General features: G+C 42.0%; 2 protein-coding genes across 3 annotated transcripts in view; one reads left to right on the plus strand and one right to left on the minus strand.

The window, feature by feature from the left end:
* LOC311112122 (high affinity nerve growth factor receptor-like) lies at positions 1 to 26,454 on the plus strand. 2 transcript variants are annotated; one of them, XM_084155100.1, is made up of 17 exons: positions 1 to 366; positions 3,927 to 4,001; positions 4,585 to 4,656; positions 7,797 to 7,865; positions 8,148 to 8,302; positions 8,521 to 8,663; positions 8,955 to 9,093; positions 17,007 to 17,339; positions 17,545 to 17,565; positions 17,800 to 17,855; positions 17,990 to 18,092; positions 19,116 to 19,268; positions 19,436 to 19,566; positions 19,682 to 19,854; positions 21,342 to 21,597; positions 22,566 to 22,724; positions 24,870 to 26,454. In XM_084155100.1, exons 1-17 carry the CDS (start codon positions 167 to 169, stop codon positions 25,053 to 25,055), a joined length of 2,424 nt encoding a protein of 807 aa, XP_084011226.1. In that variant the 5' UTR covers positions 1 to 166; the 3' UTR covers positions 25,056 to 26,454. The 2 variants fall into 2 exon arrangements, with proteins under 2 accessions (XP_084011226.1, XP_084011227.1); XM_084155101.1 differs by having other exon boundaries at positions 2 to 366; positions 21,342 to 21,591.
* The window catches only part of LOC311118142 (membrane progestin receptor delta-like), a gene marked incomplete at its 3' end in the record, with an annotated part of 5,804 nt that continues 4,329 nt past the window's right edge, over positions 25,196 to 26,670 (minus strand). Inside the window, exon 4 of the mRNA XM_084157597.1 lies at positions 25,196 to 25,278. Coding sequence (XP_084013723.1) covers positions 25,196 to 25,278 — 83 coding nt within the window. The remainder of the gene's footprint in view (positions 25,279 to 26,670) is intronic.

Here is a 26,670-nt window from a genome sequence, read left to right on the forward strand (position 1 = left end):
TGTGGCTCAATACCAGAGTCTCCTGGCTGGGATCACAACCCTGCGAGTCAGCCCAGAGAAGATCTGCTGTGTGTGGAGCCTCCCAGTCCGTTCTCCTGTTTAGTCCTACTTTGTCTCAGTCTGTACTGATAACTCTCTGAGCTGCCCCTCCACCATCTCCATCATCATGGCTGTGGTTGTGGGTTCAGCTCCATGGGCAGCCCCACTGGCCCTGGTACTACTGGCAATCACCCTGGCAGTGCCAGCCCTGGGAGGGTGCCCATCCGCCTGCCGGTGCTCCTTCGCCATGCTGCAGTGCCTGGAGCCTGATGGCATTGCCACTATACCCGCGTTGGCACTACAGGAGAGCGAGAACGTCACGGAAATGTGAGTGCTGTTGGTTGCTTGGATGGTTGGTTGGTTGATTGGTTCTGCTGGGTTTGATGTATGTGTTTGTCAAGTGCTCATGTTCTGCTTATCTATCTGTTGACTCAGTCTTGGGTGGGGTGTCTGGTAGTGTCAATAATGAGTTGGGTTGGCATAATGGTTCATCCATTGCTTTGATGATCTGATGTTGGTTGCCTGACCGGCTTGAGCTGTTTGAAGCAATGCTGGGCATGGAACAACAAGTACATGTCTTAATAGGAGAAGGTGAATATAGTCCAGTATGGAGTTGAATCAAGGTGATTGGTTCCCATGAATTTTCATGGAGAGGGGAGTTATATGACCCCATGGATTGAATACATTTTGTATGACCACCGGCTTTCAGTGTGTGTTAGTATGGTGATGAGCTGGTTAGATAACGAAGAGTGTGTTTCAAAGTATGTATCTAGAGATTATCCATCTTAAATCTTATCAGAGACTTCTACTCCTAGTCCTCTTTCCAATGATTTTACAACTGGTTTTTCTCAATTTCTGTTTCCTGTGAACAAATTCCACTCAATTAACTCATCAAATTGAACTCCCCCGCCTTGAGTTGGCGTTACAGAGTCTGTTTGATCTTGTGTCTGGTGGTTTAGCATGGGCTGAACTGGGGCGCGATACACTGTAAGAGAACACTATTGATAAGAGCAGAGTCAGTGGTAGTGGAGTGATCAGGTCTGTGGGATTGTGTTAGTATTGATACTGTTTCACTAATACTCTGCCTTGGTGACTGCAAACAGTCTATTCACAGTCATGCATCATAGAGGCACTATAGCAGCAAGGTATTCTGATACATACATCCTTGCCTGGTGAAAGTCAACCTCACAAACCTGTTGAGAACATGTTGTTGTGCAGGAGGCTTGTGGTTCCCTGAAGGACTATTAATCAACAGAGTATATATACTTAAGTAAAACTTCCATAGAAGAGACACATATATAATATTTTAAAGGGTACACTCTACTTAAAGATGCACTCTAAATTCATAATATATTGCATGAATTTGATTCGTAACATGTCACACGAATTGCAATATTTGTATGATATCATACAAACTTAAAAATGTCATAACATATCACACAAAATGGATTACATAGTACACAATTGGATGACGTGGTACACAAAAACGGAGACCACTTTTAGCTTATGAGCACTACTTTCAAAATTATACAAAAGTTTGAGAATGCATCTTTAAGCAATTATCTGTTACTTTACAGTACACCCCACTGTCCACTATTTTCAGAGAACTGGAAAATGGCCACCTGTCATTCAGAAAAGAAAAAGCTGTTATACTTTTGCTATACAGTACTGAAAATGGAACACAGAACTAAATGCCATTTGCTGTAATCCCATGCTGTTCTGTTTTTGTTCCTCTCTACTGCTCTCAACAATAAACACTCAAATGGGCTTGTTAAGGGAGAGACAGCATCTACAGCATGTCCAGTTAGTACCTGACTTTTTCCCTCTATGCCTCTCTCTCTCTCTCTCTCTCTCTCTCTCTCTCTCTCTCTCTCTCTCTCTCTCTCTCTCTCTCTCTCTCTCTCTCTCTCTCTCTCTCTCTCTCTCTCTTCTCAGTACCTGTGGCTAAACGTGTTACTTGCAACTCCAGCAGAGCTGCTAAATTCATTCTGAAGCCATTCAATCAATAAGCAAGAGCTGCTCTTTTGGCATGTGTTTCAGCGGAACAAACAAGAAGCCGTTAACTATGGAACAGGGGCCCAAATTCATAATGCACTGTTATAAATGACATATTGTAAATTGTCAGCGAATGCCCGCCTGAGAACACTAGATGAAATATGACCCACTTGGCTCAATCCAATAAGCATGGGGGCGATTGGTGATTCTCATTCCACCTGCCCTGCAATTACATTACTGCTCCGTGGGTCAAATAAATATCTGTGTTTCGCAGTGACAGACTGAAACAATAGTGCCTCACTGTTAAAGAAGGACATATTTGGTGATGGAGATGTTTGGGGCACTGCCCAGCGGGCAAAACTGGCTGCAATGATGTCTGTCTGATGTCTTTTGTGACGTCATGGTCAGGTTGTATACTGACTGTAAAAGGACATTTTTAGTGATCTGAAAGAGAGGTCTTCACCTGGTTGTAATCTGGTTATCGGTCGTCACGTCAACCAGATACCAATGAAAATATATTACGAATTTCCTAGGTGTTGTCATGAAAAAGGGTTGACTGCTGTTTTTTTAAGCTATACTGTATGTGAAAAAAAGCTTTGAGTTTTTATTGCTAAAATTGTTTAAGTGGAGGAAACTTCCCTTTAACTAAATGTCCCTTCTTAGTCCTTTTATACTGCTTTACTTCTGCTTTGCTTCTGGTTATTGATACAGTAATGGTGAAATATCATAAATGCTATATAACAGTCTATACAAAAATGTACTTCTCTGGCCACGTCGTGTACATATGTAAGATCTTAATTTGATCACCCTGTTGCAGGATAACTTTTCTACAATGTTGGAAATGTGTATTTGAGGTTTAAAAAGGCTTCTGAAGTTTATAATTACATTTAGAAATTTCAGACTTGATTTTCCCTTACGGAAAATGTATCAACTCCTACAAAAATATCCAATAATTATAATCTGCATAATAATTCACATTTCCTGTTGGTGCAGGATTATTTCCCTGCTGTAGCAAACTGGCTCAAATTAAGATCATACATCTGTACACTCTTAGAAAAAAAGGATTCCAAAGGGATTCTTCGGCTGAACCCTTTTTGGTTCCAGGTAGAAATCTTTTGGTTTCTATGTAGAACCCTCTGTGGAAAGGGTTCTACATGGAACCTGAAAGGGTTCTACCTGGAACCAAAATGGTTCTACCTGGAACCAAAAATGGTTCTTCAAAGGGTTCTACTATGGGGACAGCCGAAGAACCCTTTTAGGTTCTAGATAGCACATTTTTGTTCTAAGACTGAACATACAAAGAGGTTCAAGATACTGTCGTTCAAGAGTAGAGCAAAGTGACCTTGTGTTGAGTGTTGAGTTGACATACTGTCCCCTCGTGAAATAATAGGTGTGTCTGGAAAAGTGGAAAATGACTCATTGAAGAGAATTTACCAGCGATGTCAACTGAGTGTCTCGCAAGAAGACAAATGGTTTTTCCAAGTCTTCTCTACAGTAGATTTAGTTTTGATATTAGCTTTGTGGTTTGTTTTCTTTGCATCTGCCTTGGTCTGGTTATGCTATCAGTTGTCAGGCTCTAGCCCACAAAGGCCCATGGTTTGGACAGTGCACTCATGAATTTCACTATAAAATATAACACTCAGTGCTGTACTGTGTCATTTCAGTACCTTTTTAGAGCTTTCATTACATTTAATACATGTAAACCCTTTTGTATTTGTCATTAAATCAGATGTACTGCTTTGTCTGGATTGCTTTGGGTAAAAACAGCTCACTGTTCCTAAACAGTATTTTTGATTTTGCTTTTTGGAATTGTACTCAAATCAATGCTGAATGCCATAATTAAATGTTTCCTTTAATTTTACATTGTATTTCTTTTTTGTTTCATTACCCAGTTACATCGAAAATCAAGCCAACCTGGAGAACATTACAGAAGTAGACCTTGCCAACTATAGAGAGTTGAAGAATCTGTGAGTAACCTTGCATTTTATGTAATATGTATGTACAGTATTTTGCTAATGCTGTATGATAATATGTTTGTAGATGTATATTTGTATTACTGCATGACATGCATACATATGCAAAATATGCTACAATACACCTAGCAGTTGATTTGATTGACTTGGCTTTAAATGTTTGGTTGGTCCTGTCATTGAGTGAGTGGTCTTCTCTACACTCCACCTTGTAGTACATAAGCCCTCCCAATAACCCTCTACCTTGTTATAGCAATCTGCAGTCCTAAACTTTACAACTCAACATTTAATTCCCTTTATGGCTCTTTCAATCAAGGGGGTAAACCTTGTGTGTTGCACATTAGCCATTATTCTGAGCAGAAACCTGCAGTCCTGTACAGTAATTTCACTTCAATCCTTCTTCTAAGTACCTTACAACTATTGTATTCTAAGAAAGGAAATGGTCTGGAGCTAGCTAATACAGCTAATACAGACTGGCTAATATACACACTATGGATTTACTGTGGCTAATTAGTAGCATAATCAGTGATTCACACTTCCTGTTCTGTCTTTTGTTTGTTTGTCGTGTTTCTCCCCCCAGCACGGTCACGTTCTGCAGGCTGGCGTACATCTCGGCTAATGCTTTCCAACACAACCTCAAGCTCCAATATGTGTAAGTGTCCTTGTCTTTACAAAGGGATTGTCTTTCCTTGTCATGTCTCGACCCATGCTTGGGTCAGGCTCTTTGTTGCTATCAATTAAGGGGAAGCCACCCAAGCCTTGAGATCACAAAATATTGAACATTTTACATGAACTGGTCCCCATGAACTTATGGATGTAAATTCTGTACATGATTTGTGGTTTATTATTCAGCAGAGTCACTGCAAAAATAGAACAATTGCATAATTGCATAATCTGCTGGAATACAGATTCAAATTACTGAAATGTAATCATAATTCATTTGATACCATTTTATTCCAACAGTGACACTATGTAAGTTATTTAGGCACAGAATGCATTGGTATAGTATCAGAGGCTCCACAGTAGTGAGTCATGTGGGACAGATTCTGACCTCTGATCTAACAGTGTTCAATTTGTTTTCCAAGAAACATGCCATTTCAATTTAAAGTTAAAAGGATTGGGTTGACACAATGTAGACCAACCTGTTTTTACAAATGTAGTCACAATCACAACATATTGGACCACTTTTAGCATATTGAAATGATTTGGATTCCACTTGTTAGAAAGTTTGGATCAACAATATTAGAAAAACAAACACTGATAGATGAATCATAGATTATTTTTCCGATATTTGTGTTTCTAACACTGTGATCCAAACTTTCTCACAATTGGAATCCTTCAACTACCTTCTAAAGACAAACTGTACAGCACACTGAAAAATAACAACAACAAACTAGCATTAGTGTTGCCCGTATCTAGTGTTGGGGAGTAGTGAACTAAATGTTGTTTAACTAGTAATTTAACTACATTTTGCAGTACATTGGTGGTAGTTGAACTAAATTCACATCTTGGTAGTGTTTTCAGTAGTCAATGCCATTTTTATCATGTAGCAGTGTAGCTTACTACTGGAACTACACATTATTTATTTTCTCCAAAATAAAATATGGGTGAAGTAGGCAAGAATGTAGTTTCTTTTTTGTCATCAGACCTGCCTAATTCTCAATTGAAACATCGTTTTTGTTTATAATAGGATAAATGACAAATTCTGTTAACATCTGACTCCAGAGTGATCTGTTCTTGTAATTTGTAGTCTATGACATTTCAGATTTAGATACAGTATGTTAATTTCCACACAAAGTAGTTTGGATGTAGTGAACTACTTTTTCAAAGTAACTTTAGTTAAGTAAACTATGTTTTTCTTAACGGTAGCTTTAGTGTAGCTTAACTTCTTACAGTGTGAAGTAATTGGTAGTTGGTAAACTATATTTTCAGAGTAGCTTCCCCAATACTGCCCGTATCCATGGCAATCATCCCTCCATCAGTAGCTGACCCTTATCTCCACCATCTTGTCCTCATCATCTTACTAAGCGTGTGTGACATGTCCGATGTTGTTTATCTGAAAGACAGGCGGTTTGGGAGGAGGAGGTGGTGTAGTGGGAAGGGTGCTGAAAGGGGTTCAGGGTTGTGGGGGAGGGGGTTCTGGCGAAATCGGAGAAGACATCCACTAGTCACCATTTACTCGCCCACTTTGGTGGATTATCGACAACTGCTGCATAATAAATACACTCCAGTAAGGGTCCATTATCGCTTAATCAATATTTCAAAGAGGGGGCTGTGGGGTGTAACAGATGTGTCTCTGAGATTGGGAGCCCCACCCAAAACGGGGGAGAACATGGGGGAGGCTCTGATACTGGGGGGCAATTTTTCAAGACTTGCCAGGATAATTTCTCCTCCACTACCTTCCTTGTTCCTTAAGATATATTAAGATATATGTCATGCATGAGCACAGCTAGGAGCAGCTGCCACCTCCCCCCCCCCCCCCCCCAGGGCCCAGGAGGAATCAAGCTGGTAATAGATAAGCCCCAAAGGCTAACCCATCTGACATGAACTTTTGGGAGCAAGGAAAACAAATAATTGAACCGCTCTGGCCCCCATTGGCCCTGCCAGAGTGAATATGTATCGGTTGCATGAGCGGCCTCCCCAGTGTGGTCTGCTGTCATTTTCTGAGGGGTTTTATTTACACCCCTGCCAGCACAGAAGCATTTCAGAGCAGTCATGGTGATCTGCAGCAGGGGAGAACATATCTTCGCAGTGATATGCCTCAGAAATCCACATTTTCTTTTGAATTACAGTAAAGTGCAGCACATCTGAATGTACAGTAGGTCAATGAAAGCTACATCTGCCAATCGCCTGCAATATTGAAGCTTTTTTATCAAATGAATTAACCTCATACTCCTAATACACAATATTTGATATAGTAAAACCTCTTCTCCTTTCTCCTCTTTCTTACAAGTACAAGCAGCATCATCAGGCTAATATAACTCGAGCACTCTAGTAGTGTTCGATGGCCAAGAATAGCAACCACCATCTCAGAGAAGTGTTTGGGCTAATCACCTAATGTACAGAACAGTGGGACAACAGCGAGAGGTGTGCCAATGATGTTTGTGAATGTAGCACGTAATGTAAAAGGCTTGCCTGGGTAATTGAGCAGAGTACATTTGGAGGCATTAATATGTCCACCCAGAGAGTTATTCTAAGCATGTACGCATTGTTCTGCAGTGAGTGATCATATCTTGGGATTAGTTCAGTGTGATTTATTTCAACAACATAAAACTTACATTTTACAACATGATGTCTCTAGATGAATGTTTATTTACTTCATCCAAAAAATGATTATAGATAACACAAAAAAAGTATATTACAGACTTTGATTGTTGTCCTCATTATGTCAGCATTTGAGAAAACAACAGGTGTCAGACACACAGTAGAACAGAAAAACTCATTTGAATAGATATAACAACAACATGTGTAAACATAACAACCAGCCAGGCTGTAATGACTGCTGATTGTTTGTGCATGAATGTGAGGACTCTTGACACATTGGAAGTCCAAAGACAAGCATATGGAAACATTGCAAAAACAAAATGGTCCCTTTCTACTGGTATTTGTTTCAGATATTGAGCTGTTTCCATGCATAGACCATTCTTATGCAAAACTCAACATGGGTGAAAAGAGGGGGGGGGATCATAGGCTCAACAACAAATTGTATAATACTGTATTTTAATTTTTTGCCATTTATATGCTGAATGTCCTGTTGGATGGATGTTGATGTTGCCTTGTTGTATCACACAGAAACCTGGCATCTAACTCCCTGGAGCATATCAGTTGGAAGGTGTTCCATTTTCTTCCCCTGCTCAACCTGTGAGTAAAACACCACTCTGAACATCACTTCTGAACTCTCTTCAACTAGTCAAACTGTGACTGAAATATCACCTCAATTATGTATTATTTTCTCTGTTGAGTTTTTTCTCTCTATTCATTGCCCTCTTTCTTAAATTCTAGAATGTTCTATTTGCAGTGTGCGTCTTTGATAATAACGACCTTGAATACTTTGTATAGTCCTTTAGAAAGAACAAGAAGGTTACACAATTGAGAGAAAACTTTTGGACAAAAGAGACCGATTTTCTCTGTGTTCCCTTTCAGGGTTTTGAGGGACAACCCCCTTGTGTGCTCATGTGATATCCATTGGCTGCAGCAATGGCAGCTTAACGAGCACAGTGACCTCGACAACCAACCACTGCACTGCTTCTCCAATGGCCATGCCCTGCGGTTGGACTCCTTAGTGATGGAGAATTGCAGTGAGTTGAATTGATAGATTTTTACTCAATTTAGTAATATATGCATGAATATCATATACACATATATTTCAATCATTGTAGAAATAGTGTGACAAGGCTTTATTAGACTTTATTAGTAGCATTGCTGATTGGATTGCTTTTAAACGTCATTATCAACATTAAGTACCCCAGGCCAGACCATAGATTTTCCAACCCATTCTTGGTCCATTGTTTTGCAGCTGAACCGGAGGTCGCCATTGTCCATGCCAACACCAAGGTCCAGGAGGGGGGCAACCTGACATTTGTCTGTCAGGTGACAGGAGTGCCCATGCCTGTAGTGAGGTGGCGCACAAATAAACTGCTGTCTCGCTATACTGTACAGGTACTGAGTGATGATGTCACATGGAAATACTGATTGGGGAAAGCCAGCTAGATCAGTGTGCCAGAGATATGGCACAATGCACTTTTTGTTCCCAAAATCTAGTAACATGATCAGGGTCACATATTAAGGAAATATTCAGAACTAAAAAGAAAATAGTATTATGGTGTATTTAGGTTTCATTATTGTGCACATTGTCATAATCCTTCAGAATCTCAGATGTCTCCATGATTGTTGTAAACTGTAATGTGTAGCTAAACCCCTGTGGTCCTCTGTGCCTTGGTCCATCTGCAGGAGAGGTTCTGGGGCTCCACTTTGGAGCTGGAGCTGCAGCTGTGGAATATGTCCTCAGAAGACAACCTGCACAACTTGACCTGTGAGGCAGAGAACCGGGCCGGGCCTGGGGAAGAGAAGGTGACGTTGGACATTGAATGTAAGTGCCAATTACCTATTAAAGCAGTCAGGGTGTTGAAAGCTGAAAGACTCAGTGAGAGCTGTCATACTGCAATGAAAGCAGGAGAGGTAGAGGGAGAGAAGAATTGTGTCAATTTTCCTTTCACAGCAATGTGTATAGCCAGAGATTTTCCCCCAGAATGAAATACTTAGTATTAATAATTGTGGCTAAAAATAAGCCCACTTTACTTTAACATGCCACAGGTCTTTCGTTTCGACTTATTATTATCAGTTGTCACTCAATAATGCATTAGTACAGTGGCGATTTTAGCATGTAAATCTTGGTGGGGCAAACAAAATAATGTGTTTTTAGATGCATGCCAGCAAAGCCACTACACAGCACAACACTAAACAATACATTCATTGCACTATAACGGTGACAAACGGTGCCCACAAACTGTTAGGGCCTACATAAAGCTGTCCCAACAGCAGAGCTTTCTTTTCAGCACCATGGAGTGAATCCTTACCACCACTACACCTGGCTACATCAGAAGAGCCTTGTCTGGCAGCGAAACAGTTAATTCAGCCTCATTTACTGCCTTTTTAAAAAACATAGCTGATAAGGCTGACTTGCTTAAACAAATGTGGTTTCTACTGACAATTGAGATGTACAAACTATGGCATAAGTGAAAGACGAGCGGATAACAGGCAATCCGTAATTTCGATTAAGCCATTAATGAGCGAGCTAGGACGGACATAGTCAATATAACTATTTGTACAGCACTTTTGAAATGTACAGCGACAGAATTCAGAACATGGGCCGTATTCTCCCTGTACACCAAGTCAGAACGGTAGGATAAATAAAGGGGGCATATACAGTGGGGAAAAAAAGTATTTAGTCAGCCACCAATTGTGCAAGTTCTCCCACTTAAAAAGATGAGAGAGGCCTGTAATTTTCATCAAAGGTACACGTCAACTATGACAGACAAATTGAAGAAAAAATTTCCAGAAAATCACATTGTAGGATTTTTTATGAATTTATTTGCAAATTATGGTGGAAATTAAGTATTTGGTCACCTACAAACAAGCAAGATTTCTTGCTCTCACAGACCTGTAACTTCTTCTTTAAGAGGCTCCTCTGTCCTCCACTCGTTACCTGTATTAATGGCACCTGTTTGAACTTGTTATCAGTATAAAAGACACCTGTCCACAACCTCAAACAGTCACACTCCAAACTCCACTATGGCCAAGACCAAAGAGCTGTCAAAGGACACCAGAAACGAAATTGTAGACCTGCACCAGGCTGGGAAGACTGAATCTGCAATAGGTAAGCAGCTTGGTTTGAAGAAATCAACTGTGGGAGCAATTATTAGGAAATGGAAGACATACAAGACCACTGATAATCTCCCTCGATCTGGGGCTCCACGCAAGATTTCACCCCGTGGGGTCAAAATGATCACAAGAACGGTGAGCAAAAATCCCAGAACCACACGGGGGGACCTAGTGAATGACCTGCAGAGAGCTGGGACCAAAGTAACAAAGCCTACCATCAGTAACACACTACGCCGCCAGGGGCTCAAATCCTGCAGTGTCAGACGTGTCCCCCTGCTTAAGTCAGTACATGTCCAGGCCCGTCTGAAGTTTGCTAGAGTGCATTTGGATGATCCAGAAGAGGATTGGGAGAATGTCAAATGGTCAGATGAAACCAAAATAGAACTTTTTGGTAAAAACTCAACTCGTCGTGTTTGGAGGACAAAGAATGCTGAGTTGCATCCAAAGAACACCATACCTACTGTGAAGCATGGGGGTGGAAACATCATGCTTTGGGGCTGTTTTTCTGCAAAGGGACCAGGACGACTGATCCGTGTAAAGGAAAGAATGAATGGGGCCATGTATCGTGAGATTTTGAGTGAAAACCTCCTTCCATCAGCAAGGGCATTGAAGATTAAACATGGCTGGGTCTTTCAGCAGGACAATGATCCCAAACACACCGCCCGGGCAACGAAGGAGTGGCTTCGTAAGAAGCATTTCAAGGTCCTGGAGTGGCCTAGCCAGTCTCCAGATCTCAACCCCATAGAAAATCTTTGGAGGGAGTTGAAAGTCTGTGTTGCCCAGCGACAGCCCCAAAACATCACTGCTCTAGAGGAGATCTGCATGGAGGAATGGGCCAAAATACCAGCAACAGTGTGTGAAAACCTTGTGAAGACTTACAGAAAACGTTTGACCTGTGTCATTGCCAACAAAGGGTATATAACAAAGTATTGAGAAACTTTTGTTATTGACTAAATACTTATTTTCCACCATAATCTGCAAATAAATTCATTAAAAATCCTACAATGTGATTTTCTGGATTTTTTTTTCTCATTTTGTCTGTCATAGTTGACGTGTACCTATGATGAACATTACAGGCCTCTCTCATCTTTTTAAGTGGGAGAACTTGCACAATTGGTGGCTGACTAAATACTTTTTTTCCCCACTGTAAGCAGACAATGAAAACTCTTACAATATTCAATGATTACATTTCTCTAAAACAGGCTATAGGCTACATGTGCACCACCAAGTCAGAACAGTAGGCTAAGTTATGAGGGGGAAAGGGACAACATTATTAGGGTGAGGCACATGGGCTACTAACAGCTTACTACACAACATACATTTAGTATTACTTTCTTAGCTACAGTATACATATCTCCCTGGCATATTAAATCATTTATTCAGCAGAATACAATACATTTTTGGACTCACCTTGTTGTGCTGTGCTCACTTGAACAGGAAGGAGCCGCGAGGGTCCATGTGGACAAATTTTGTCATCAAACTTTGTTATTAAAGTCTGGCATTCTCTGGATTTATGGTGCTTTCAAGACAAATGGGAACTCTGAAAAAAAAAAGGTTGAATCATGACGTCAGTGATCTTCAGGTCGGAGCTCTAGAAAGAGGCCCGAGTTCTCGACTTGGAATTCCGAGTTGGATGACCATTCAAAACATATTTTCCTAGTCGGAGCTAGTTTTTTTCAGAGTTCAGAGTTGTCTTGAACTCACGGAAGTCTGAGATTTCCCAGTTGCAAGTTTCCAGTTGTTTTGAACGCGGCAGAAGTCATGCTGGATTGACAGCATGGCCAATGTCTTAAACCTTTTTTTGGCCCATGGTGTGTTGTGAGTGAATGTTTATCCTTTTAAGCTTGGAAAAGAGACCCTTAAACCCAGACTTGGACCACACACCCTCCCCACTGAATAGCAGGCTAGTGATTGCTTTGCAAAGCTTGCAGATAGCCACTGATTCCTTCCAAACCAGTTGAATTTGCGATTTCCAACTTGTTGTGTAATGTTTATGTCCAATGGCCGATGAGCGCCGATTCGTTTATCTATAATTTCTCTTCATATGACAAGGATTGAAAAGGATTTGCCAGTAGAATGTCGACTTGATTCATAATGATGACTGCTTTCTAGCTTGCTAGCTAATATTTTGAAAGTATGATGTTGACATGATCTGTCCAATCAAAGCTACTTTAGATATAACGTGATTTGATGTAATTCTATCTGTGGCCAATGACCTTGAGCCTTCTTGGAAGGGCACTTCTAATGTAAATCTATGGCAGCACCCAAGGGGCTTGAATTTTCGAGCTCTCCCAATAGGTTTTGCGGTGATGTAGTGTCCCCATGAGTGACTGAACACTGAGCCAATCACGGCGCAACTAGAGAACATTACCAACCCCTATGCTCCCACTAAGCGCAAACCAGATGGGATGGCGTATCGCTGCAGAATGCTGTGGTAGTCATGCTGGTTAAGTGTGCCTTGAATTCTAAATAAATCACTGACAGTGTCACCAGCAAAGCACCCCCACACCATCACACTTCCTCCTCCATGCTTCACGGTGGGATGTTACTTGAACTCTGTGAAGCATTTATTTGGGCTGCAATCTGAGGTGCAGTTAACTCTAATTAATTTATCCTCTGCAGCAGAGTTAACTCTGGGTCTTCCTTTCCTGTGGCAGTCCTCATGAGAGCCAGTTTCATCATAGCGCTTGATGGTTTTTGCGACTGCACATGAAGAAACTTTAAAAGTTCTTGAAATTTTACGTATTGACTGACCTTCATGTCTTAAAGTAATGATGGGCTGTCGTTTCTCTTTGCTTATTTGACCTGTTCTAGCCATAATATGGACTTGGTATTTTACCAAATAGGGCTATCTTCTGTTTATCCCCCCTACCTTGTCACAACACAACTGATTGGCTCAAAAGCATTAAGAAGGAAAGAAATTCCACAAATGAACTTTTAAGAAGGCACACCGGTCAATTAAAAATGCATTCCAGGTGGCTAACTCATAAAGCTGGTTGAGAGAATGCCAATAGTGTGCAAAGCTGTCATCAAGGCAAGGGTGGCTCCTTTGAAGATTCTCAAATATTGATGTCTTTACTATTATTCTACAATGTAGAAAATAGTAAAAATAAAGAAAAACCCTTGAATGAGTAGGTGTTCTAAAAGTAGTGTATATATATTGTTTAGCTAAACAGGTGAGGCTCAAAACAGCTGGGGCTCTGCCGCACCTGCCACTGCATTAGTAATACATCACTATAACGTTACATTAGTGATGCATTCTTTTTATAGTCCCATTTTTCTCATTTATCAACCATACACGGACAAAGACCTCAAACAGAAGACAGAACAGAACATACTTCTGATTATAGAGAAGACATTATACTGTCAGAGACTGTGGTTTTGCCTTAGTCCAGTTTTGCTACTGAAAAATCTCTGAATCGCAGCAAACTGTGGTCCCACAGAAGAGAGCAAGTCAATGCATTTGCAATACATTACAGAAAATATTGCCCAAACAATATCATATATCACTGACTCAGTGACACTCGTTGGAAAATAAAGCCCAAAAAGAGTTGGGCGCAATCAACTGCAGCCAAATGCATGAGCATCGAGGGACAGTTAATGAATGTAGGGAGGAAAATGGGCTGATAAGCGTGGTAAGATTTGATTTTAGACCCGGCTAATGGATTTCTCCCTCCTACTCCGGAACACAGTATTCGTCCGGTGTGATTGGCAGCCTGTAAGTGCGTTAGCGCAGCTAATCTATCAACATCAGTCCCCCTGGTGGATGGACACTCATTAACCGCTAGCCTTTAATTACCCTTAATTAGCTCCCCGATCAACGGGGTGTTTACAGCCAGGGCTCTGCTCTGCTGAGTGGCTGGTCTGACCACTTCCTGGGATTCAGGCGATTGGTGCTGCAGGGGCAACATCCGTTCAGTAATATACAGTGCCTTCGGAAAGTATTCAAACACCTTGACTTTTTCCACATTTTGTTACATTACAGCCTTATTCTAAAATGGATTAAATAGTTTTTTCCCCTCATCAATCTACACACAATACCCAATAAAACAAAGCAAAAACAGGTTTTTACACATTTTAGCACATTTATTAAAAATAAAAACCAGAAATAGCTTGTTTACATAAGTATTCAGACCCTTTGCTATGAGACTCGAAATTTAGCTCAGGTACATCCTGTTTCTGTTGATCATCCTTGAGATGTTTCTTGATTGGACATGATTTGGAAAGGCACACACCTGTCTATATAAGGTCCCACAGTTGACAGTGCATGTCAGAGCAAAATCCAAGCCATGAGGTTGAAGGAATTGTCCGTAGAGCTCCGAGACAGGATTTTGTCGAGGCACAGATCTGGGAAAGGGTACCAAAAAATGTCTGCAGCATTGAAGGTCCCCAAGAACACAGTGGCCTCCAATGAAAGAAGTTTGGAACCATCAAGACTCTTCCTACAGCTGGCCGCCCGGCCAAACTGAGCAATCGAGGGAGAAGGGCTTTGGTCAGGGAGGTGACCAAGAACCCGATGGTCACTCTGACAGAGCGCTAGTGTTCCTCTGTGGAGATGGGAGAACCTTCAAGAAGGACAACCATCTCTGCAGCACTCCACCAATCAAGCCTTCATGGTAGTGGCCAGACGGAAGCCACTCCTCAGTAAAAGGCACATGACAGCCCGCTCGGAGTTTGCCAAAAGGCACCTAAAGACTCTCAGACCATGAGAAACAAGATTCTCTGGTCTGATGAAACCAAGATTGAACTCTTTGGCCTGAATGCCAAGCTTCACGTCTGGCACCATCCCTACGGTGAAGCATGGTGGTGGCAGCATCGTGGTGTGGGGATGTTTTTCAGCAGCAGGGACTGGGAGCCTAGTCAGGATCAAGGCAAAGATGAACAGAGCAAAGTACAGAGAGATCCTTGATGAAAACCTGCTCCAGAGCGCTCAGGACCTCAGACTGGGGCGAAGGTTCACCTTCCAACAGGACAACGACCCTAAGCACACAGCCAAGACAACGCAGGAGTGGCTTCAGGACAAGTCTCTGAATGTCCTTGAGTGGCCCAGCCAGAGCCCGGACTTGAACCCGATCTAACATCTCTGGAGAAACCTGAAAATAGCTGTGCAGCAACACTCCCCATCCGGCCTGACAGAGGTTGAGAGGATCTACAGAGAAGAATGGGAGAAACTCCCCAAATAAAGGTGTGCCAAGCTTGTAGCGTCATTTTATTTTTATTTTATTTAACTAGGCAAGTCAGTTAAGAACAAATTCTTATTCACAATGACGGCCTACACCGGCCAAACCCAGACAACGCTGGGCCAATTGTGCGCCGCCCTATGGGACTCCCAATCACAGCCGGTTGTGATACAGCCTGGAATCGAACCAGGGGGTCTGTAGTGACACCTCAAGCACTGAGATGCAGTGCCTTAGACCGCTGCGCCACTCGGGTGGACGGGAACCCTGAGCCATCCATCCAAGAAGTCGCTAGGCTGTAATCGCTGCCAAAGGTGCTTCAACAATGTACTGAGTAAAGGGTCTGAATACTTATGTAAATGTAATATTTCAGTTTAATTTTTAATAAATGTGCTAAAATGTCTAAAAACCTGTTTTTGCTTTGTCATTATGGGGTATTGTATATAGATTGATGAGGGAAGAAAACAATTTAAATACATTTTAGAATAAGGCTGTAACCTAACAAAATGTGGAAAAAGTCAAGGGGTCTGAATACTTTCTGAAGGCACCGAATATAAAATAAACTTCTTTGGGAAAAGGTTTTTCAAAATGAAAATATAGACTACACCCTATATATTGATTGCAAGAATCAATCAAACAAATCTTATCTACGAAGAAAACGTTGAACGGTTAGCTATAATTTAGTTCCAGACAGAGTTCAACGAAACTCATATTGTGCTCTTTTCTAACCCCACTATAAAGAAATTGGGGACATTAAGTAAAACCTGATGGGTTGTGCTAATTGTGCTAATGTTTGCCGCCCATGACTGTCTTTAGCATCCCTTTTCAGAGATAATCTAGAGTAAAGAGACAAATGCATTGGTATCCCCTTAGCACAGCATTTTCTGCAGTAGGGACATTGGTTAAGAGCAATGGAACGGTCGGTGGAAATTGTCAGAGTGAGGGGTCGCTATACATCAGCATAACCTTCGATCTAAAGAAGCCATTTCCTGTAGCTTCTTGTCAGCTCGGGGCTTTCAGGTAGCTCTTGTGGTCAGGGGCCCTAACGAAACCTGGATTCATTATTCATAACAGGTCAACAGGTTGACAGTACAGATGGAGAACATTGATTCATGGAAACTCATATGAGGAACCTATAGGGCACTTGGATGAGGCTGCACCTTCTACTGACCAACCAATGACTTTATGTCTAAAACAGGTTGGATGTGGTAATCTGCAAATTCAGCACAAAGAGATAATGTATGTGTAGATAACAATGGTTATAGCTTTGTGGATAATTATTTCCGCAAGATGGGATCTCATTCTAATATCATGTTCAATGAATTACACACATTTAGTGTAAAAGATTTTGAGGGAATGTTCTGAATTCAGATATAGCCTTTTTTGTTGTTGTCTCCTTACCTATTCACATCCTAATGGACCACATATCACGTCTTCCATCCAGTTCCAGCCAAAATCATATTCCTGCACAACGCCGAGCAACAGCACCACTGGTGTTTCCCCTTTAAGGTGGACGGGAACCCTGAGCCATCCGTCCACTGGCTTTTCAACGGCTCCAACCTGACAGAGGGCCGCTACACCTACACACAGTTCATTCCTGACACGGATGATGGCTCTGTGAAGCACGGCTGTCTATTCCTCAACAAGCCCACCCACCTGAACAACGGCCTCTACACCATCATGGTGGAGAACAGACTGGGCGTGGATCGAGCCACGGCCACAGGGAAGTTCATGGACAACCCCTTTGACCCCTTTGACCCTGAGGGCATCATCCCAGGTGATTGTCTGAAATTAAACGCTATAGAATTAGGAATTATAATAATAATAATAATAATAGTAATTTAATAGGATCTCTATGATACTGACCCTCACTTTTCACCAACTTGTGTTATGTTAGATACCGTCTCATGTGCTTGCATATACAGTATGTACTTTATACTTAGTCTAAATTTGTCATCCTCTCCTCTTTTTCTTCATGCCAGTCCTTGAAGAAAGTGATCCACGTAAGCCTTTTGAATGTTATTTTGACAGTGATTATTACCTTATAGAAACAGATACTTTTCAAGAGTAGTAGAGTGTAAATTACCCAGGATTTTGCTTTCATATACTCCACATATCCAATTATTATTATTTTTTAACACACTGTGTGTCAGTGTCTTGCATACTTTATTTGTGGTTATCATGGTGATTTGTGAGTAACAATCCATTATTAATGATTCATTTTATGCTCTCTCCAGTTCCCACCAACAAATCTATGGATGTCACTGAGAACCTGGAGAGCAGAGTGTTTGGGGTGAGAAGCCATTCAATGGGTCTGAAACATAGTAATAATATAACACACAGTATGGAATGCTAATGCTAATGTTTTAGCAAATGTTATGTTATGCTATGCTAGGCTATGTTGATGCTAATTATGTTTCTGTGCAGGTGTCGGTGGCAGTGGGTCTGGCTGTGTTTGCTTGCACCTTCCTCCTCATTATGGTACTGGTCATCAACAAGTGTGGACAGCAGTCCAAGTTTGGTATTCACCGTAAGTCACACACTCTACTATGCAATGTGTTTGAAATACCACAGTAGTGTCTGTCGGTTGTCATTTTGCACAAAGTATAGTGTCCTATACTCAGAGGGGTAATAGTAAGCAACACGTTACTTTAGTTTTCATAGAAGACAGCTATGAAACAACTTGAGATGGGTATGTTGTACTCAAAACGCATAAATTGTTAGAAAGTGAAGGGCTGAGACTGAATTCTGACATGTCCCTGTCTGGAGCATTCAATAAGAGACAACCCCAGGAGAATAAGACACTTTGCCAACGGTAAAGACTTCTCTGAAAATGCATATCCATTTCAAACTGAAAGAAGCAAAAGCCAACGACAATGCAAACTAATTTCTTTCATTATCACTTTGGAATTGCCAATAGTTCCGAAGCAAGCATTGTATTCCTCTGAAAGTAATTCACATGAGACCAGGCAATATAAGGTTTCTGCCAGGCTGTAACTTTGCACACTGTCAGCCCAACAGCTCGGTTAGAGTGCCTTAATTACAGCAGTGAACGGCGTCAGGAGCCCCTAGCTGCTGCGTGGGCCATTAAAGAAGACTGATAGAGGCCAGCTAGGCGTGATAGGTCCTCTCGGACCCCCCCAGAAAGTGCCTAAGTGGGCCTGATTGCCTAAGTGGGACCCCCTCCTGGCCGACTCGTTTCCCCTCGCTTGCTGCCGTCCACCATTTTCTATCAGTGGCTCTGGGGGGTTCTGCGGTTTTCTCGATGAGTGGGTTTTACGATTTTGGGCACATGTTTGCCTTTTAATACTGTCTGCAGAAAATACAGTAGTTGCTTACCGTTCCGACGTCCGCTTTCCAACATTTTCTTTGTTACTGAACAATGCACCATAAATTGCTGAAAAATAAATGGATGTATCACATTCACGTCTCTCTCTCTCTCTCTCTCTCTCTCTCTCTCTCTCTCTCTCTCTCTCTCTCTCTCTCTCTCTCTCTCTCTCTCTCTCTCTCTCTCTCTCTCTCTCTCTCTCTCTCTCTCTCACTCTCTCTCCAGGTTCATCTGTCTTGGGAACAGAGGATGATCTTGCTGTGTCACTGCGTTTCATGAACTTTGGGGCCAGCCCTCCTTCCTCTGACGACTCTGGCATGTCCAGCTTTGTGGAGAACCCCCAGTACTTCTGTGGCATATTCAAAGACAAAGACATGTGTGAGTGGAATCGGAATACACTAGGGAGTGGATAAGCGCTAACTTCATTATGATTGCATTTAATATACTGTATCTACCATCTTTTCCCTAGATAAAGTTGGTAATGCAGTGATCCTATTCTGTTTTACAAGGCCCAATGTTAAACACCTTTATCTGTGTATGTACAGGTGTGCAGCACATTAAAAGACAGGACATAGTTCTGAAGTGGGAACTGGGTGAGGGGGCCTTTGGCAAAGTCTACCTGGCAGAGTGTGCCAACCTCAGTCCGGACAGTGACAAAATGCTGGTGGCCATCAAGGTATGCATGAGACTGCCACCCATGGCCACACTTTCAGAGGTGCATTACATGAAGTTTAGAACTCCTAAACATTATGATGTCATATCCTCCTGTGACTGTGTTTCTCTGTGGTCAGACTCTGAAGGATGCCAACGAGTCGACCCGGCAGGACTTCCAGAGAGAGGCTGAGCTGCTCACATTGCTCCAGCACCAGCACATCGTTCGCTTCTACGGAGTGTGTACAGACGGAGAGCCACTGGCCATGGTGTTTGAATACATGAGACATGGAGACCTCAACCGCTTCCTCAGGTATGGAAAAGAAACAGAACCTCATACTTTAACCCCACAGGGATAACCTCATGCTAACCTTCCCCTGTTTACTTCTATTAATTAAGCGTAACTATTTAGAAGCCAAAGGTTTTGTTCTGACCTCACTGCATCGTGTCCACTGCTCTTCAGCAAAGCCACTTCATTGACCTTGATGAACCACACAAATACAACTGTTTCTATGCCAAGCCACACTTGTAGGCCCCATCATCCTCATTGGTCTACCTTGTTGTGTACCCAAGACAACAAGCCACTTGGGGTGGACCATATGGACCAACAGTGTGTTGCAGTGGTTAGGACACTTAGTTGTGGGAGTGCCAAATAATTTGTGTGAGCTGGGATGACTGAATATGTGATTTTAGATGCATTTCAAATATCATGTCATTGAAGATATCCACGTCAACCGCAGAACTTCTCGTAGCCTGTCTACACTCTAAAGCTCTAAAGACATGCAAGTCTGGTCCAACATGGATGCAGGAGAGATGTTCACTGAGCAGTCAGATAGAGCACCATGTTGATACTGTAGATGACCACTCATGCTGCACCTGGGACAGAGTCTGAGACACCATTGAAACAGACATAGACAGTGTATGTCTGTCACTGCCAGGTGTCCAATGGGGCCAGACTGGGAATGAAGACTCAATGCACACACAGACACAGCCCACACTATCCATGTTCATGGATAGATGGAAATCACATTTCCAAGCAGACAGAATGGATGAGTGTCTCTTGGCCTATGAGGCAGCTGCTCGTCTACCCTACCACCTGCCTGTTAAACTAATAGTGATAGAATAGACAACTTCCTGCACGTGACATAGTAGAGAGGCATTCTATTAGGATTGATGGAGACATCGAGGAGCTTATTGGGAGTGAGCTACTAGTCAGAGTGGGTGGGGTGGATGTGATATTGAGAGAAACTGTGGAACGTTTGAAGAATAAGGCTATCATACATCTCGGAATCAAATTATTCCAAATGAATGCAAGGCGTATAACAAGCCTTATGTTTCCTATTAACCATCTTGTTAAGTTGTTTTGTTATGGCTTGGTCTCTAGCTGACCGCCTCTATTACACTTAAAGGATCTCATATATGTCCAACATGTTCCATCTGCAGATTGCATGCAGTAATCATCCATCTGGTCACTGTATGTTGATATTGCATCACTAGGTTGGTGCAAATGTTCATGCATCAAAGGACCAATCATAAGCCTAAATTAATCTGGTTGACCAATGGGAGAGCTGGGCCCATATCATAAAGCATCTCAGAGTAGGAGCGCTGATCCAGAATCAGGTCTCCCTGTCCATATATTCATTATGATCTAAAAGGCTATACTGATCTTATATAAACACTACTCTGAGACTCTGTGAATACGGGCCCTGATGGATATCAGCCAAAGTATGTCTCATGCCGTTCACCCAAAAGCCCCAAAAGCCTGTAAAGGTTGTGACCTGTCCTCCCCCTGTCCACCAGGGCCCACGGTCCAGACGCCCATATCCTGGAGGAGGTGAAAATGCCCCCACTGGGCCAGCTCACTCTTCCCCAGATGCTGCACATCGCCGGCCAGATTGCCTCGGGCATGGTCTACCTGGCCTCCCTTCACTTCGTGCACCGGGACCTGGCCACACGCAACTGCCTGGTGGGAGATATGGGAGAGGGTCTGATGGTCAAGATAGGAGACTTTGGCATGTCCCGGGACATCTACAGCACAGACTACTACAGGGTAAAGGTGGAAGTAGTGAAATACCTTTTTAGGGGGGGATTTTGTCATCCAACATGTAATTGTCATGTAATATTTAACAAAATATTATATCCAATTGTATGTACACTGAACAAAAATATAAATGCAACATGTAAAGTGTTGGTCCCATGTTTCATGAGCTGAAATAAAATATCACAGAAATGTTCCATACGCACAAAAAGCTTATTTCTCAAAAATGTTGTGCACACATTTGTTTACATCCCTGTTAGTGAGCATTTCTCCTTTGCCTAGATAATCCTTCCAACTGACAGGTGTGGCATATCAAGAAGCTGATTAAACAGCATGATCATTACACAGTTGCACCTTGTGCTAGGGACAATAACTCTAAAATGTGCAGTTTTGTCACACAACACAATGCCACAGTTTTGAGGGAACGTGCAATTGGCATGCTGACTGCAGGAATGTCCACCAGAGCTGTTGCCAGAAAATTGAATGTTAATTTCTCTACCATAAGCCGCCTCCAACTTTGTTTGAACAGAAAACCCCATGGTGTTGTGAGGTTATGGTATGGGCAGGCATAAGCTACGGACAATGAACACAATTGCGTTTTTATCGATGTTAATTTGATTGCACAGAAATAAAGTGACGAGATCCTGAGGCCCATTGTGAGGCCCATTTTTTTTTTAAAGGTATCTGTGACCAACAGATGTATATCTGAATTCCCAGTCATGTGAAATCCATAGATTAGGGCCTACTGAATTTATTTAAATTTACTGATTACCTCATATGAACTGTAACTCAGTTAAATCTTTACAATTGTTGCATGTTGCGTTTATATTTTCGTTCAGTATACAAAAAATACATAATGATATTTTCAATGTATAGGCTTATCACATATGAAGTAGCATGGTATATCTGATGATCCTCTTCATTGTCATATTAATTATAATTCTATAAATGCACCATTGAATGATCATTGACCTCACCCCTATCAGGTGGGTGGGCGTACGATGCTTCCTATTCGCTGGATGCCCCCGGAGAGCATCATGTACAGGAAGTTCACCACGGAGAGTGATATCTGGAGCTTTGGAGTGGTCCTCTGGGAGATCTTCACCTATGGGAAACAGCCCTGGTACCAGCTCTCCAACAGCGAGGTAAGGAACTGGGCACTGGGTAGGCAGCAACATGGGGTGCCAGGTTGCCTAGTGGTTAGACCATTGGGCCAGTAACTGAAAGGTTGCTGGTTTGAATCCCTGAGCTGACAAGGTGAAAAATCTGTTGATGTGCTGTTGAGCAACCCTAATTTCTCCAGGGATGCTGTTCATGATGGCAGACCCTGGCTGTGACCCTACTCTCTGATGGTGTCTCAGGGGGAGTGGGATATGCAAAAACACAATTCCAATTCACATGTGAAATAGGACGAATATGGGCACCTACCTTTTTTTGTGTGAAAGTGGCATCTTTGTATTGGTGATCAAAACCTTCTAAATTCATAGTAATAATTAAGTAGATATAACTCTGATATCTAGTTGTGTTGAATAATGAAACAGTGTCCAGGCAAAGTGTAAATACTGTACCACATCATCATACAGCCAGTGGATAGAGGGTGAAGTGTTTGATCATAGAAGGATACTGGAGCACTCGGTTTTCCCATCTGACATACAGCCAATCAATGAGTTCATAGTAATTATGGCGGGCCCAGTCCAACCCTTTTAGGTTGCACCCCAAGAAGTGGACACTGTCCTGACCGCAACTGCACCATTATGGACTAGAACCCTCTTTCCTTTCAAGTGGATGGTAGATCACTTTTCCCGTCCACTCAATTCTAATCTCATTGGCTCTCATCTTTGCCCAGGGCCAATGACGTTTAACCTTGTTAACCTAATCCTTCCCGGCCAATGATGGACTTGCGTAATTATCATGTTGTCTAATTAGGGAAGGCAGGGATAAATCATCCCAAACTCTCCATTTAGGTCTGAGATAAGGCGACGGGCGGCCATCTTGGAAAGTCACTATACATATGTTTCTTAGAGCTTGGTGAGAGCGTGGTTGTCCTATGGTTATTATGCATACAACCTTCCCACAACTTTCTAGGAATGGTGCAGGATAGTTGCTTTGGAACATTCTCAGCACATTTAAGGAACTTGACAAAAAACGTTATTGTCTTGGTGTTTCATTACTTTAACAAAACGTTTCCTAAAAGTTATTGACTAAAATGACATAAAATGAACAGCTTTGTATGAGTAAAAAAACATGGCATGCTAGTTCCATCCTAGTAGCGCAGAGGACTAATTACATAGATAAACAACAGAAGATCATAGGTTTGAATCTTACTGATGCTGTGCCACAATAAAACATAAATGTGTTTGCATGATTAATGCCTAAGCGAATTAATTTCCATGTGTCCTATCTGTGCTTGGAGTTCAAAACATTTATTCTAAACTAGCAGTCTTATTGAAACATGTTCTCAGAACGTTATTTTAATTACCTTCAAATAACCTATAATTTCCGTTCTCAGAACGTTAATAAAACCTCAGAGGAAAACTTTCAGGGAACTATAGTAAAACATTATCAGAACCTAAAAATAAAAGTTCCCAGAACAGGCAAAATTATCACTTCCATTCTCAGAACTTTTAAAAGACGTTCTGCTTTACTGGTCAGGAGATTTTGGGCTTCGTTCCCAGAACCAATGGGAAACCAAAAACATATGTTCCCACGACTTCCAAGGAACCAAATGTGCTAGCTCAGTATTATAGTATGACGAGGTTCAGTGCTGACAGGTCTCTTCAGTTCATTGGATTAGGTCAGGGATAACCCTCTTTAAAAGGGTTAAGTCACTGGCTCTTTATGTGATGTGGGGCCAAGGGCAGTCCTTGAATGGGAATAGGCATAGTGGAATTCAGTCCTTGACAGTGATAAATGCATTGAGCCATGCCAAGTGCAAGAATGGGTCAATTTGACAATTTCTGATGAATACCGTTCCATTGTTTTGCAAGATCACCAGCTTATTAGAGGCAACATATTTGGTTCTCACAGAACGTTCTCCAGAATTATGTAGAAGTTGTCGATTAATCTTGACAACTCCACTTATTGTTCTTACCCAAGTGTCTTCACCTCAAGCTCTCTAGGGTGGCTTGAGCTTGTCTGGTCAAAAGAATAAAAAGTGACGATCATGAAAACTTTCAAACCCTGACGTAATAGCCCCAGATAAAGAGGCATAGCAAAAACCTAGAGTTACCGTAGCTAGCAGACCTTCTAATTCTAACCCCCTCCCTCTGCCTCTATTTGCGCCCCCACAGGCTATCGAGTGCATTACACAGGGCCGGGAGCTGGAGAGACCACGCACTTGCCCCAAAGAGGTGCACGGCCTGATGCAGGGCTGCTGGCAGAGGGAGCCCCAGCAGAGGCTGGTCATCAAGGACATCCACAGCCGCCTCCTGGCCCTGGTGAAGAGCCCCCCTATCTACCTGGACATCCTTGGGTAGAGGCTGGGAGGGCTGGGGCTGGGGCAGTGTCCAGGCAAGGGGAAGTAGGGGAACTTACAGTCAGGGATGATGGGTATTGGGAAGGGGTGGGAGTTAGGTAAAGAACTGTGCTATGGTCATCCTGAACCTAAGCATTGCCGTCATTTACCTCTATGGGTCTTAACCACACCGACACCCCCTCTGATTGGATATTTGGTCAGGTCGGACTTTGCTACGATCTGTTCTGATAGGGACCATTGGGATGGGAGTAGGGTGAAGTTGCCCCTAGACGCTGATATTGGGTCATTTTTGCATTTTCCCCAGTAATGGTTAAGGTTAGGATTGGGGGAGGGGAAGCTGATCCCAGATCTGTACCTCAGAGAAACTTTACCCTGGAGCAATGGGGATGGGGGTCAATTCCTACTTCCTGGTCAATGTTTCTTAACACTAAAGCTGGACATACTGTACGGACACTGGCAACATCCATGCTGCTTCAGCTTTGCCTACTACCCCAACTCGCCTTGTCTCATGACGACCCAGCCCCAACTCTGTGTGCCGCTGGCTGAGAGCAGGAGGAAGAGGGTGAGCCAACGAAGACCTGTCAAGTGTTTACTGTGAGTGTTTTATTGTGTAACTGAACGGGTGTCGTCGTGATGAAGGGTTTTGCATGATTGGCGAAATACAGACTATACATCCACTGTAGCGGGATTCACTGTTGCCTGAGAATATGGAAACATTGAATTACTTTAGTGAAGTTTAAGAGGTTCAGTGTTTTTCAAGCCTGAGCATACTTTTCATAGGTGAGATTTCGAACTTCTTCTACAATTTTGATAATAACAGCTTTAACACTATGATCAAGATGTATTATAACAGTAAGACGCCATCTTTCAATTTTCAAGCTGTGTGATATAATCAGCAGGAGTGAAAATTATTTCAAGAGAAGCCAAGTCAATTGCACAAATCAGAAAGGTTTCTATTGTTAGGCAGTTATGTCAGATCCTTCCTTTTTCATATGCATAGCCCAGACCATAGTGAAGAAACTGCATACAAAGTCTGTATTCATCATGGCCATCCCTTGCATTGTATTGGGATATCAATTATCAATTAGCATTTTGGAATATGAACTAACAGTAAATGGACATTAAGAGAGATGCTCCTTATCAATATAATCTTATTTGATAACCCAATTTGGATTGAAAATGTCACAATTAAATGCTCACAATTTTCTTAATACAGTCATATGTGTGTGTGTGTGTGTGCGCGCGAAGAAATATTGCAATGTCAAGTTTGACTGGACGTCGTCTACTGTTGATATTGTTTACTACAGGTGTTTATAGTTAATGGAATACAGTACAATGTTTTGCATTTCTCCACCTACTAATTCTAATCCGAATGTAAAATATTATATTTACAAACATTATAGTAGAGTTGTACAGTTATTCTTTTGACTTATTCAGTATTGATCTAATTTATTACTCTGTTGAAAATGTCTTACTGTATATGAAATCCTTTTCTGTCAGAGGACAAAACAATGACGAATAATTGTAAAATAGGAATATTTTTGAAAAAAATAGGGGGGGGGGGGGGACTTCTATTAAAGGCCAGGAAGGTGTTTTTTCCTGACATACTAATCCTA

The sequence above is a fragment of the Coregonus lavaretus genome, assembly GCF_964263955.1.
Source record: "Coregonus lavaretus genome assembly, chromosome: 3".
NCBI lineage: Eukaryota > Metazoa > Chordata > Actinopteri > Salmoniformes > Salmonidae > Coregonus > Coregonus lavaretus.